This window comes from Piliocolobus tephrosceles, chromosome 1 (assembly GCF_002776525.5).
Source record: "Piliocolobus tephrosceles isolate RC106 chromosome 1, ASM277652v3, whole genome shotgun sequence".
Classification (NCBI taxonomy): Eukaryota; Metazoa; Chordata; class Mammalia; order Primates; family Cercopithecidae; genus Piliocolobus; species Piliocolobus tephrosceles.
The window spans coordinates 199,938,003-199,952,396 of NC_045434.1; the positions used below are offsets into that span (position 1 = coordinate 199,938,003).

The window sequence follows — 14,394 nt, forward strand, 5'->3', positions numbered from 1 at the left end:
CTTGTGAGGATTAAACGAATTAAGTCACAGAAGTGCTCAGCATATAGTACAAGGGGGAGTCGTGGGCCTGGCTCACAGCAAAATCGCACTTCTCCATCTCTTTGAATAGGAAGTAACCTTGTGACTTGCTTTGGCCAGTGAAATGCACACAGAGGTTACGGCGGGGGCGCATTCCAGGTGGAAGCTTTAAAGCCAGTATTCCATCTGCCACACTCCTTCCATCCGTCTGCCCTGCGGATGGCAACATCCCAAATGCTGGCTCCATCCGTTTGACTCTCAGAGGGAAGAGTCCCAAGCTGATCCACAATGGATATGGAGCATTAAGGGGAGAAATAAACTTTCATTGTTTTGTCACTTCAGCATTGTCCAGTCTATACTGACAGAGTAAAAGCTTAAAAAATGTAACCTTATTAATATATAAATGTTACTTACTGTAACATACGTTTTCTTAAAAGGGGAACCATATCACCTTTGTAAATGAAGAAAAAGACACCACTTGACATACTCGTATAATGACGTAAACAAAAAACCTTTATCCTATGCCAACCCGGATCATCTGGAATACCACCTGCAGGATGTGCATGGATCGTTTTTAGGAAGTGCTATAGTCAAGTGCCTCCCTCTAAGAAGCTGAGCGATGGTTGCTAGTTTGGAAAGCCTGGCCCTAGAGTGCCTCATGGTCAGCTCTGAGCTTCAGAGGCCAGGCCCAAGTCTGCAGCCCGAGTCTGCAGCCAAGACCAGTTCTATGCATTTGCAGGGGCACGTGCCCTGCCCTGGCCCTTACCTCGGCAGACGGTGCCATTCTCAACAGCCTCGAAGCCTGCTTTGCACATGCAGCGCCCGATGGGCACCAGCCACTCGCCGTCCCCGTTACAGTAGAGCTTGATGGGCACATCCACCTCTTCCGCATTGGCGATGCAGCTGCCCCGGGCAGCCACCAGCGATGTGCTCTCAGCCCCCGACAGGGTTTCCTGGAAGATGGCGCCATTCTGGATGATGCGGGGGCACTTGCGGTAGAAGACACGCACGGCGATGAGGGACATGCAGCCGCCATAGTCCTGGAAGGCCAGGTAGAAGCCGCTGCGGGACACAGGTCCAAAGCTCCGCACCTCGGTGTTGATTTTCATGACGCGGCCGCCCAGGTCCACCTGGGAGAAGCTCTCGTCGGCTGCAATGGTATCCACCTTCACCCATGGGTTCTCCATCCAGTTGGGGAAGGTCTTGGTGGCTGAGTCAAAGTCAGCCTCATAGTAATAGAGGTTGAAAGTCTCCTTGCAGGAGCCAGGCACGCTGGGGATGCTGCTGCAGTCACGCACGGAAAACTTCATCTCCACGTGGATGCGGTGGGCGCCACGGCGCCGGATAAACTTGGTCCGTAGCCAGTTGTTCTGGCTTGACTCAAACACGTTGCACACCTGGTACGTGCGGATCGTGTTCATGTTCTCATCGTAGCCACTCACCTCTTCCCACTGTGGGTAAAATGCTCGTCAGGTGGGGAGGTAAGGGCTCAGCCCCAGCACACACTCAGGGTGGAGGACACAGACTCTGCCTTAGGGGATCCTCAGTCTAATGGTGAAGACATCAGAGAATTCCCAATCTGATGGGGGAGACATGCCAATCAGGTGGGAAAGGCACACATCCTTCTCTTGGTATTCTGCCAGCTGACAGGGCAGACGTGGCCCTTATTGTCAGTGGTACACTAATCTGATAAAGGAGAGAGGGACTCTGGCCAGGAAGTTCCCACCTGGAAGGGGAAAACAGGGAGAACCCTTCCCCACTTAAGGAATTCCTCCTGATGAAAGTAGACATAGCTTTGTGGTTGGGGGGGCTACCAGTCTGATGGAGGAGAGAGAACCTCTGCCCTCGGAGAGCCCCCTGTCTGATCAGGGAGAGACAGCCCTTGCCCTTGGGAACTCTCAGTCTGATGGAGGAAGACAATCCTCACCCTCAGTGAATGCCTAGGATGATGGGGAGGACAGGGTCCTTCCCCATGAGAACAGCTCTGCTCTGGGGCTTTCGGCTGCTAGAATTTGCTCTCGGGTACCTGGAGGGAGGCCGCCCACCCTCCCTGCCTGGGGAAGGTACTCCCGTACCCTCTCTGGGGCAGCCTGGGATCTCACAAACCCAGCAGAGAGTTGCCAAGCCTCACTGCTGCAGGGGGCTGGGCCAGGTGGTGGAAAGTTGGGGTGGGAAGGGCCTAGGGCGGACCCGGGTTATCTCCTCACACTCATGGACCAGGCTTGTTCCCACTGCTGAGCCTTTTGCACACTTCTGTGCCCTCCTGGAGCACCGTCTCTGGTCTCCTCTACACCAGGCTCTCTGGCTGCTGCTGTTTACATTCACCAACTTTCCCAAGGGCCTTCGGCAACAATCTCCCTGCGTGAGTGCCCAGTACACTCAGCCCTCTTGGGCCAGTGTCAGTGGGACAGAGAGCTTGCTGAGGGCAGTCACCCCTCCTGTCCCTCTCCTGTGTCCCCCTTGGTGTTGGCTGGCTTCACCTGGGGTAGACTCAAAGGAGCCCCAACAGCAGAGTCCCCTCTCCCATCCACGTCCGGGGCTGGGCACGCTAACAGAATCTCATTTCTTTGGCGTGATTATCACACATGGTCTATATGGTTAGACTCCTTTTACAGAGGACGAGGGAGTAGAGACCAGAAGTGAGGTCACTTGCCCCAGGCCACACAGACCCAGAGCTGTTCATGTGCTTGCCCATGCTACCTGGAAACACAAGGACCCCAAGTGTGCCTCAGGAGTCCCAGGTTCTAGTCCCAGCTCTACTAACTTGATGAGTGGCCTTGAGCAAGCCATTTCTCCCTCCTGGGCCTCCAATTGCCAAATGTGACTGTGGGAGTGGCAGCTGTTGGAAGAGATGTCCCCCTCAAGTGGGTGTCCTTTATCCTGTGCCACTCAGATTCCCTGGGCCAAGTCTGTGCGTGTGGAGCAGGGACTGGCAGCCTGGGGAGGGTCAGGTGCGATGAAGGGTGAGTGCACACGGGGAGGGCAGGTCTGGAGCTGACTGGCTTAGCCTCTTCTTCAACGGCGACTCTGAAGCTCCCCACATTGCATTAATTTTTTTTTTTGGTGGCACCATGTGACAAAGTCAGCCCCTTGTTACAACCGCTGCTCTTCTTCAGAACTTAATTAGAACACTTAATTAGAGCACTCTGCCTTTCTCCCCTCTCTCTAATTAACATGCGGAGGCCCTGCAGCCTAAACACCCCAAATAATTGCGTCCGGGGGCCCTGCAGCCCAGCCTGGCCTCATTACTGGCAGGGTGGGGCTGTGGGCCCAGCCGCCTTCGCAGATGGAAAATTGGTGACAAGAAAGAGCCACAGAAAGCGGCCTGACCCTGGGGCCCTGCCTATTGAGAACACAGGCCTGGGGGGTGGGAGGAACGCAGTTCCCTGGGGCAGCAGCTGAGTCCCAGTGGAGCAACCGGGGTGGGGGGAAGGGAAGGGCTGGGTTGTAGAGTCCAGAGCCCTCCCCAGAGACCACGGGGATGAGGGATGAATATTCAACTTCATGACAATGACAATGATGATGATGATTACAGCTCTCTTGACTGGGAGCCCAGTCTATGCCAGGCATTGTGTTAGACACTTTGCAGGAAAACCTCACAACAGTCTTGTGAGGTCTAAGACATCATCACCATTTTATAGATGAAGAAACTAAAGCTCAGAGAGATTAAGGAACTGGCGCCAAATCACACAGCTGGTGAGTGGCAGAGCTAAGACAGATTTTCAGGACTATCTGACCCCACAGCCTGTAACTTATGCCCGAGTTTGCTCTTGGAGAGCTCACAGCATAGACCCTAGGATGATAAGAGCCAAAGGATGGGGAGCTTTGTGTTATGGGGACCCAGAAAGCAGGCAGAGAGGACTCAGTAATAGTCCTGAATACAAACCTTAGCCCCTCACTTATTATCTATAGGGCCCTGGGCAGGTGGCTACACCTTGCTGAGCCTCAGTTTTCTCATCTGTAAAATGGAGATAATTCCTCTCCGTGGGATTAGAGATGATGTGTATAAAGGTGCTTAATACAGTATCTGACATAGAGTGGGTACTCAGGAAATGATAGTTCACTTTCTTCATCTGTAAAACGGGGGTAGTGAGAGCACCTACTTCTCAGCCTCGCCCTAAGGATTCCACAGGATAAAGGCTGAAAGCATCCAGCCTGTTGTCATGGTAACTGGCTCCATCAATGGTAGGGGATCATGGCTCCATCAATGGTCGGAGATTGGGAGGGTGGGGCTGAGAGAGGCCTGGCTCTGGGCCCTGAAAAGGGGTAAGGGGTTAGAATATGAGGGGGCATTCAGGCCCTGCAGCAGGGTTTGAGGGATCCTGGGGACCAATGCAAGGTTTGGGGACCACTGACTCACCCCTGATGGAGGATGCACCATCCAGCCCAGCTCAGCCGTCGCTGTAGTGGAGTCCATTAGCGTTTCTGTGGGGAGAGCAAAGAGTCACCGCCCCGCCCCACCTACCAGGTGCTGTCAATCTCTTTTGGGCCCTCATCCTTCTTTACAGAGAGCCCCGCCTACTTCCACTGCCCCAGTCATCTGGCTCGAATTCTCCAGACTGCCCTCGGTTTAGACTCCGCCTCTCTACTCCATTATCCCGCCTACCCCCACAGCCTAGCCAATCATCTAATGCCACTCCTCTAGGCCCCGCCCCTCCAGGCCAAGTCCATCCTTACATCGTGGTCAGGCTCTACCTCTCGGCCAGTCTAATCGCACTAACCTAAGTACTGTCCTTCCCTTCCTTTTCTGGACGGGGAGTGTCTTATATCCAGTAAACCTGGGGTCTACCGGATGGGTTTCAGAGGGTCTGCCACTAAACTCTTGGGTCTTGCCACTAAACATCAAACTCTGGGGATCTGTTTGCTTTTTAGCTTGCATGAAACTCTCAAAAACTGGAACTTGGGCCTTAAAGGGGCTGTTCTTGTGTCCCAGCTGAGACCCCCCCAGTTTCCCCTCCTTGCCCCTCTGGTGCACACATCTTGTCAAGACACTCTCCCTTTCTCTAGAAACCTGGAGTCTTCCATCATGTTCCCGTGGCTGAGGTCCTGCCCCCAGGGCTCAGGCAACTCTGCCCCCCAGGACAGGGTCCCGGGAGTGCAGAAGTGTTGAGAGCAAGCACTGCACCCAGTAGGGGCCAACTGTCACATGGCCTGTGAGGGTTCAGGAGACACATCAGCATCTGGGACCATCCTGGGCCCCACTTGCCTCCCCCAATTCCAGCAGCTGCAGGGAGCCACATGGCCTAAGGGGAAGAAGAGCCACATGGCCCTGGAGACCCCCATTATCCCCAGGTCAGGTTCAGGACCCCTCTCTTCTACCCCTTCCTGGCCTCTCTGGCTTCCAAACACTTTCTGAATGGAATTGCAATACACCGAATGAATTTAAATGAACCCCTTTCAAGCATTCATTCAACAAAATATCCTGATGCCCATTATGTACCAGGCACTGCACTGGGCACCCTGAGAGAGAGAACTGTGGCTAGCAAGACCCTACCATGGAGCAGTTCCTGGTCTAGTAGTGGAGATGAGGTATGAATATAAATAGTTATGAGACAGTAGGGGGAGAGACCTAGAAGGTCACAGTGACACCACCTCGCTCGGTGAGAGTGGGTAAGAGGTATGCTTGCTGCCATGCTCCAATTCTGTGCCCAGGGCAGGCGTCACTCATCAGTTCATATACCATGGCCACATGATACGTCTTGCCACAGTATTCCAGGAAACAAATATGAACCAGAGATACTGTCCCTGGCCCAGCCCAACCGCCTCCTTTCGGAGACAGGGCAACGGAAGCACAGGGATGAGAAGGGGCTTCCAAAGATTGCGTAGGAGTTGGCGGCACAGTGGGAAGTGCAGGTGTCTTGCCTCCTAGCCTATAAACTTTTAGGCACTTCAAACAATTAGTTTAATGGTCTGGGCTAAATGACAAGGACCAGGAGATTGGGGCTGTGTGCCCAGTGTCCAGGCAGCTCAGAAGGTCCAAATGGCAGATAATTAGGGCTTGAACTAGAGCAGAGGTGGAGGGGATAAAGGGTGGGGACAGGAGGAAGCATTTGGCCAGAGGTGACCCTAGTCAGACCCCATGAGCTGACAAGAGAGGATGCAGAAGTGTCCCCGTGACCGCCTGTGGCTTGTGTCCCTGTGCACTGGCATCCCCGTGACCGCCTGTGGTCACTGTGTCCCTTTCCACTGGGGGCTGGCACAGGGAGGGGTGTGGGGTAAGGGTGCCAGGGACGGTGGAGCCAGTGCCAAGGGCATCTTTTTGATGGCAAATTGGAGGGAAGTTCTATTATGCAGCTTTGGAGCTGAAAAAAGGGTTCCTTTTCACACTCCGAATGCTACAGATTTTTCTTCCTGGAGAGAACAAGGGCTGAACTTTTAACCTGTTTTCTCTCATCAGCCTCAGCCAGAGACACGCCAAGCCGGGCTCTCTGCCTGGGCCCAGGGAACAGCTGCTGGGAGCTGTGTCGAACAAGGCAGAGGAGAGACTCTGCTTGGGACAAGAAGAGGGTCGGGCGGGGGAGGCAAGCCCACCAAGCAGGTGGCCCCATCCCTTGGCCAGATTCCTGGGCTGACCCAGAGGCCAAACACTAGAGGATTCCATGGCCCAGAGAAGGAGGGGCCGGGAACTGACATCTTCATCGTACGGGTGGAAACTTGGGCTCAAAGAGGGCAAATGGCTTGCCAAAGTCACACACTAAAAGTTGGTGCTCAAACTCTGGGCTTCCAAGAAGATTAGGGTGGGGGACCCCACTGTCCGCCTGTGCCTTCTACCTCTCCTGGCCCAAAGCAGTGGCCCAAAGCATTGGGAGGATCTCAGAAGGACTGGAAGTAAATGGACTGGCTGGTTTGCAGACACAAAGGAAACACGAAGGAACATGAAGTTTGCAGATCCCCTTGGGAGAGGCAGAGGGCCGGCATCTCCTCGGCTCCCTTCTCCAGTGCCACTCCTGGCTTTGCCTGGAAGCCTGGCTCTGGGAAATCTGTCACACCTCTGGGTTGTGGCAGGAGGCAGCACAAGCATGCTCTCTCCCCAACCTGGTCTTTTGCTTTTCAATTTTAACACCTCCCTCTACCTCTGCACAAAAGGCAAATGAGCAGAGCAGACAGACCTGGGCTCTGGAGGTCACAGAGATCTGGATTCTAACACCAGTCCTGTCCCTTCCTTGCTTGGTAACCAATATCACTTGCCATAAAAGGAAGGAAAATAAACACAGACTATTACAAATGAACCTTTTGAGGCGGGCAGATCACTTGAGGTCAGGAGTTTGAGACCAGCCTGGCCAACATGGTCAAACCCCGTCTCTACTAAAAATGCAAAAATTAGTCAGGCATGGTGATGCATGCCTGTAATCCCAGCTACCTGGGAGGCTAAAGCAGGAAAATTGCTTGAACCTGGGAGGCAGAGGTTGCAGTGAACTGAGATTGCACCATTGCATGCCTGCCTGGGCGACAGAGCAAGACTCTGTCTCAAAAAACAAAACAAAACAAAACAAAACAAAACAAAACAAAACAAAAACAAACAAAAAACAAATGGACCTTTATTTGTTCTACCTCTTGTTAAGTCTCAGTTTCCTCACCTGGAAAATGGCCAAAATACCTTCCGAGTCTGGAAGTATAGCAGCTTGGATCCCAGCACAAAGTAGATCCTCACTTAGTAACAGCTGCTGTCTTTAGATGGTGTGCAATGCTTTTTGGCACACCCAGTGCCTGCACACACTGCTTCCTCCTTTGGGCTTATTAGGTGGCCCCTGAAAGTGAAGGCAGTCCCAAGAGGCTCTAGGTTAGTCTGCCTGCCTTCCCCCACCTCCCAGATACGCCTGCCAACATCTGACAAGCATCAGTCTCTTGCTCCACGGCCAAAGCCTCCATGGAGCCTGTCCCAGTCCATCTGATGCTGCTTTCCCTGGGGTGCCCTGAGTTTTCTCTTTGTTTCTCTCAAACCAAGCACAAAAGTCAAACTCTGTTCTCTGGGGAATCTGGAGTTAATACTTATTGCCTCAAGAACTTAGTGGGTTCAGGAAACCAAGCTCTGTTTCCACCACCGTCATGTCCTTTTTCCACCCTGTAACACACCAGATGTCTCCCCTCCAATCCCAAAAGCCTACAAAGGGAGAGAACTCATGTCTGCTGAGATCCTATTAGGAGCCAGAATCTCTCACCAACATTCTCACAATAATGCCAAGAGGTACTTGATACTGTCCCATTTCACAGATGACCCATTTCACAGATGAGAAAGCTGAGGCTTCCAAAGCCTCGGGAACATGCCCAAGATCACACATCTATTCCACTCACAAGCTACCTTCCAGTTAGCTATGAGTAGGTGAAGAGACTGGCCGTCTCACTCTGCACAGACAATGTGGTGTTTTCTCACCCTTGGACCTCACACATACTGTTCCTTCTGACCTTCTCACCCTTACATCTTCTTTGCCTGCCCTACTGTTCATCTGTGAAGTCTCAACTCAGGTCACCTCCTCTAGCAAGTCCTCTTAAATCCATTCTGCCCCAACACTTTGCAGCCAAGGGTGCGTCAAGATATCCTGGCACTTGAAGATATTCTGGGTGGTAACTACCCCTATTTGCTATCATCTCCCAAAGCTCTGTGGTCCCCTGAGAGGTGGGTGCTGGGTCCCGGTCCTGGGATCCCTAAGACCTAGCAAAGGGCTTGGCACACAGGCCTCCTCTCCCCATCTGCAAGGCTTGAGCATATGCCAGTGTTCTGTTCCAATAGGGTTGCCCAGGCTTGAGCCTTTAATATAGACAATGTTAATGACTTTAGCCATTTCCACCTACAACCTGTACAATTATTTAGTTACTACTTTTTCTTCCACTTGACTCCTTTTCTTTCTTAAATGTATCTTAAAGAGGAAAAAAATGTAATCATGATTATAAATGGAAAACCAATATCTCTTGCTATAACAGGAAGGAAAATAAACATAGACTACTACAATTAAAAATGTTTGTCTGCAAAGTCCGGAACATCATTTCACTTCCCATACTTTGGGAGCTGCTGGGCTCCCTTGAGCTGCCTCTGAAGCTCTGGAAATGTTTCTATCTCTATCCCCACTGTGACGGTGACAATCTCTCATGCAGGGGAAGCTGTTGTCACTGTACACAGATAATTAATCACCACACTATGTGGCTGAGACCACGATGAGGATGTGCATGGTGTATTGCAGGGTATAGGAAATGAATATGGAAGGAGGGGAAGAAGATGCCAAATTTAGGGATGGCTTCCAGGAGAACGTGATGCCTGCACAGAGGCTTAAAGACTGAGTGAGTGGGGAGTGACTGATGTGGAGTGGGAAGGGCACGCTAGGCAGAGGGGAAGCAGGGCAAAGACCAGGAGGTGAGCTGGGCCATAGCGGGGTTTGTGGGAATCAAGCGCTGGCTGAAGGATGGGGCTGGAAGCGGTGGGAGCTGACAGCTGAGCCTGGAGAGGTGAAGCAGGGGCTGCCCAGGTAGCACAGGACAGGGCCATGAAGGGTCAGCAGCTCTCCAAGGTCCCTCTGCTGGATCATCCCTGTCTCCCCACATCCTTGCCAGCCTCGCTGTTACCACCTGCTTCCCACTCTGCCCACTGTGCCGTTTCACCTGCTCTTAGGCCCTCCCACCCTATTGAAATGTCTGGTTCCCAGACCTGGGCTGCTCTTAATGCCCATTTAAAAAAATCCCAATGGATAGATGAAGAAAGAGACTCACAGATTCTTAGCATCCAGGCAAAAGCTGCAACTGGGGCCACCAGCCCAGAGCATCTTCCTCAGTGTGAAAACAGGGGCCCGGCCATGGGAGTGACTTTGGCCCTATCCCTACTGTACCCACACCCCCTCTCCTTCCTGGAGGCTGCACAGAAGAAAGCAATCAGGAGGCCCTGACTGCCGGGCTGGGGAGGCCCGATGGCCCCTCTGGCTATGTGTGAACGAGCAGTGTACATTTCAGAAATATTTGAACTTAAAGGGGAGACACACTGAAGTCGTTAGCGTTGGGCTGAAAGGAGGTGGCTGCAGGGGGGCCCCTTGCTCTCAGGCTGGAGCGGGTGGTTGCCCCCTATTCTCCAATCCACTCCTAGTCAGCTCTGTCTGATCCCCTCATGGGCTATAATTCTCTAGGACCACAGATGCTGCTTGTCTGCACTAATGACAGTATGTGAGTGTTCCAAAGTCATTAAGAAAGAACTTTCATTAAGCACCTATTGCGTGCCAAGCACTGTCCAGGGCCTTCTAAATGCCATTGCAGGCTCAACCTCCAGAAGTATATACTAGTATTAACCCCATTTCACAGATGAGGAAACTGAGGTCAGAGAGGAGAAGCAACCTGCACAAGTGCACACAGGCAGGGCTAGGACTGGAACCCACATCCATCTATTTTCACAACTGTGCTATTTTTAAGATGCCATGGCCATAGCCTTAAAAAACACCACCACAAAACAACAAAGTCATCAGGGCTTGTGTGTGTTTATCTTCTCTCTCTGCGTGGGCCTGTGTGAGAATAGCAGGCGGCGGGAGAAGGGCATAGACTGCCCAGGCCAGAATCTTGGCTGTGGCACTCTCTAGTGTGTGATTGCAAGCATGCCAGTTCTCTCTGGGCCTCAGTTTCCGCATCTGAAAAATGGGTCATTGTGAGAATTAAATGCCACCATGTAGGTGAGTCTTGTTCATCTGATGTCTCCCACGGCCCACATGTAGGGGAGGTCTGCATCCACCTTGTTTACCACTGTACCCTCAACACTAAGAACGAGGCCTGGCACTAGTACACGCATCCATCCTCCACACGGCAGCTGGGTGATGTTCCTAAAGTCCACGTGTGATCGCCCTTCAGAGCTCCTGCTGCCTGAAGGATCAAGTCCTAGCTCTCAACAAGCTACTCGAGGCCCCTGCCAAGCAGGCCAGCTAATTTCCTTCCAGCCAGTCTTCCGCGTCTCTCATATCCAGCCATCCAAAATTTCCTCCTGCTTGCAGAAGGCACTTTACCTCCCCGAACACTGGCGACTTGACCCTTCTAGATTTTTCTGCCTGGAACGCCTGGCCTTTCTTGCTTTGTTGGCCTGGCTAACTTCTCTTCCAAAACTGAGCTCAAAGCCTCCTTCTTCCTTCTTCCTGGCAGCTATCCTGACTCCTCCTGCTCTGGCTGGGTTAAGTAACAAAGTCATGGTCATTCAATGAACATCTCCTCCACCCGATGTGTGCCAGGCCCTGAGCCAGGCACTGGAGACACAGAGGCAGATCAGCAGGCCCTTCCCTCAAAAAGCTCCCAGACTAGTGCCCGACGTGTGAACTTACTGCAGGGAGAGGCGGAGTGAGACGGCTGGTCCCGGCCAGGAGCCAGGAAACCCAGAGGAAGAAGGGAGTAGCTTTGAGCAGGAAATTTGGAAAGGCATCTCAGAGGAGGTGGCGTGTGAGCTGGGAGGAGAGGGAAGGGCACACCACATACAGGGCCCAGCAGAATCAAAGGCCCAGAAGTGTAAGACATCGGGGAAGGCTGGGCAATCATAAAACTGATGACTGGCTCTCAGTGGTGGGCTCCAGGCCAAGCGCTTAGCACTCATTATCCCATTTCATTGTTAACTATTTGTGAAGTAAGTACTTTAGGATCTCCCTTTACAGTTGGAGAAATCAAAGTTTGGAGAGGTTGTTCAAGGTTTCCATGGCCAGGAAGCGGTGGAGCTGGGTCTGCCTCGCACCAAAGCCCATGTCCTTAGCCACTGCGCCACGCTGGAGTATCCGTCCCATGTAGTGGGAGCAAAATGCTTCATGGAAGGAGATGGTAGCACAGGACAGGGCGTCAGAATGTGGAGGGCCTCTCAAATGTGGGGCTGAGGAAGTTGGGTCTTATCCCACAAGCAGCGGGGAGCTATGGAAGATTCCTGAAGAGGGTAGTGATGTGATCTGCCCTGAGAACCGCTGAGTCACAGAGTGGCCTTGGCGGAGGAAATTAGGCTAGATTTGGGGGCCAGCTGGGGGAAGGGTTGAAGCTGAAGATGAACTGTACCCACGGGTCTTCACCTACAAACTGACCAGCAGCCTGCAGTCCAGGCAGCAAACCAGCCTGGCGTGAGACCCACACAGCAGTTGCAAGCCCGGGCTCTTCCCAGCGGCTCCTGCTGCACCCTGTCTGGGGCTGGTGGGGCTGAAGAGACCTGAAGCTAGGCCTGGCTGGGATCTCATGGCCTGGTAAGGCCAGCCTGGAGGCCTGACCCAGACTGTCCATGGTCACAGCACTCTTTCCATGGTCCAAGTTAGAAATTCCAGGAGGAGGCAAGGACACCGACAAGCTTGGAAGAGTCACTTCACCTCTCCGAGCCTTAGTTTCCTCATCTGTAAAATGGTGATGACAGAATCCTTGCTCTGTATACTTCACTGCATTGTTCTAAAGATCAAAGGAGGCATTGGGAGCCAAAGGTTTTTACAGCATGCAAAGGCTGGACCATACAGAGCCATAAGGAAAGTCACTAACATTGGTGGAGGCCTCCTAGGGGCAGGCACTTCATTGATATTGTCTCATTTACATCCTAGAGCAAACTTATGGGGAAACCAAGGCTCAGAGGGATCAATGACTTCCAAAAGGCCACATGGCCAGTAAGGGGCAGTGTAAAATTTCATCGCTTTGGTCCGATCCCAGAAGCCACTAGACCATGCTGCCTCAGGAAATGGAAGAAAGAATCACTGCTTTCATCCACCTGTGCCCTCGTTGCCAGGCCCTGAGCTAAACCCTCTGCACGCCCTGCAAGGCCAATACCTTTATCCCATTGTACAGATGAGAAAACTGAGCCTGCAGAGGCTCAGAGATCTGCCCCAAGTCCTACAGCCAGAAAGAAGCAAAGCTGAGATTTGAACCCAAGACAGCCTGATTAAGTTTCCTGAGCTCTCTCCTCTATAAACATCATGAGAATGGGAGCCCAAGATGGCCTTGGGTTCACTGGCCCAAAGCAAGGCAAGAGGTGGAGACACCAGAGAAGCCCCCGACTAGCTCCTAGAAGAATGCAGATTTTCTAAAGTGAAATCTACCAACAAGCAGCACGTTGTTTTTCTACCTCGGCCCCCTGCTCAGCCCTCAGTCTCGAGGAAAGAGAACCTGGCTAATGTAAAATCCTTCTGCCCGAGGACTCTCGTAGCACACACCCCTTCTTGTCCTCCCACCGCTCAGAGGCCCTTCTCTGCCTCGGTTGCCTGCTTGGAGCCTGCTCTTGTTTTCTCAGGCCCAGGCGGAGGAATCCCTGTGACGCCAGCTCCTCTGCTCTGTCCCCTGCCTGCCTGCCGCTGGCCTGGGCATCCGCCAGCGCCGGCCGCCCCGGCTGAAACCCAATCCTCTGGGCCAGCCCGGCTGCTCACTAACAGCGGGCCACATTGTGCAGCCGGGGCTTCGGGAGAGTTTGGATTCGCTGCTTGGGGACCCACTTAACCTCGGCAAAGGACAGGATGATGGATGGGGGTCTGGGACGGGGTTGCTGGGGGTGGGGTGGGTGGTAAATGAACACCAGGGCTTGCTGGGGAAGGGAAAGAAGGGAGGCAGGGATGGGAACAGCCCTGGACACATTAAGCGCTCCTTTAGTTCCCACGCCAACCCTGAGGGATGCCTGCGACTGGTCCCATTTTAGGTGACTTGACCAAGGCCACATAGTGAATCAGAAACTGAACCCAGGCCAATCGCCCTCAAGCCTTCCCGACACACCAGGCTGCATCTCACAGCCAGCATTTGCCGAGTGATTTTTTAATTTTTGAAGCCTTTTTACTTAAATGAACCCACACGGTTTTCACATCTATTCAGTAGGTAAAGAAGTATCATCATGGCAGCTGGCATTACTGGGCAGCTACCGTGTGCATGGAACAATGCCTACCACGTTAATACTCATCTCCTGAGGTCCTAACGGGACACACTGAGGGAGGACCAACCGTCAGGGCCATTTTACAGAAGAGGGGAGGAAAGCTCAGAGAGGCAGTCACTTGCAAGACACGGCAGAGCTGAGATACGCTCAGGCTGGCTAATGAAGGCAGGGGGCCTGGGCACCCCAGTTGCTTATAGCTGCATCCCTTCTGAGTGGTTCTAAATTGTGTGCATCTCCCCTCTGCCCACTGGACACAGCCTCACTCCATAGTTGCCACTCGAGGTGCTGTTCCTTCTCCCTGTCATGTCCCTCGTCCTCCTGGCCTGCCTAGGACACTCAGACAAGTTCATTAAGACCCATCTCAAATGTCTTCTCCTCTGAGAAGCCTTCCCTGATGACCCTGGCACTGGGGCTCCCGGAGTCCTGTGTGTGTCTCCCATCATTGCACTTGTCACCGTGTCCTGCAACTTTCTTTTACTCATCTGCTCCTCAACTAGACTGTAAGTGCCTTGTAGGCAGGACCGGGTCTGGTTTACTGTGGTAGCCACCAACCTCTA

The 14,394-nt window shown here is 52.8% G+C and overlaps 1 protein-coding gene across 1 annotated transcript in view; it reads right to left on the reverse strand.

The window, feature by feature from the left end:
* The window catches only part of EPHB2 (EPH receptor B2), a 205,639-nt gene that overhangs the window by 130,764 nt on the left and 60,481 nt on the right, over nt 1-14,394 (reverse strand). The window contains exons 2-3 of the mRNA XM_023219709.1: nt 4,379-4,443; nt 785-1,469 (exon numbers count right to left, since the gene is read on the reverse strand). Of these exons, the coding sequence (XP_023075477.1) occupies nt 785-1,469; nt 4,379-4,443 (750 nt within the window). The remainder of the gene's footprint in view (nt 1-784; nt 1,470-4,378; nt 4,444-14,394) is intronic.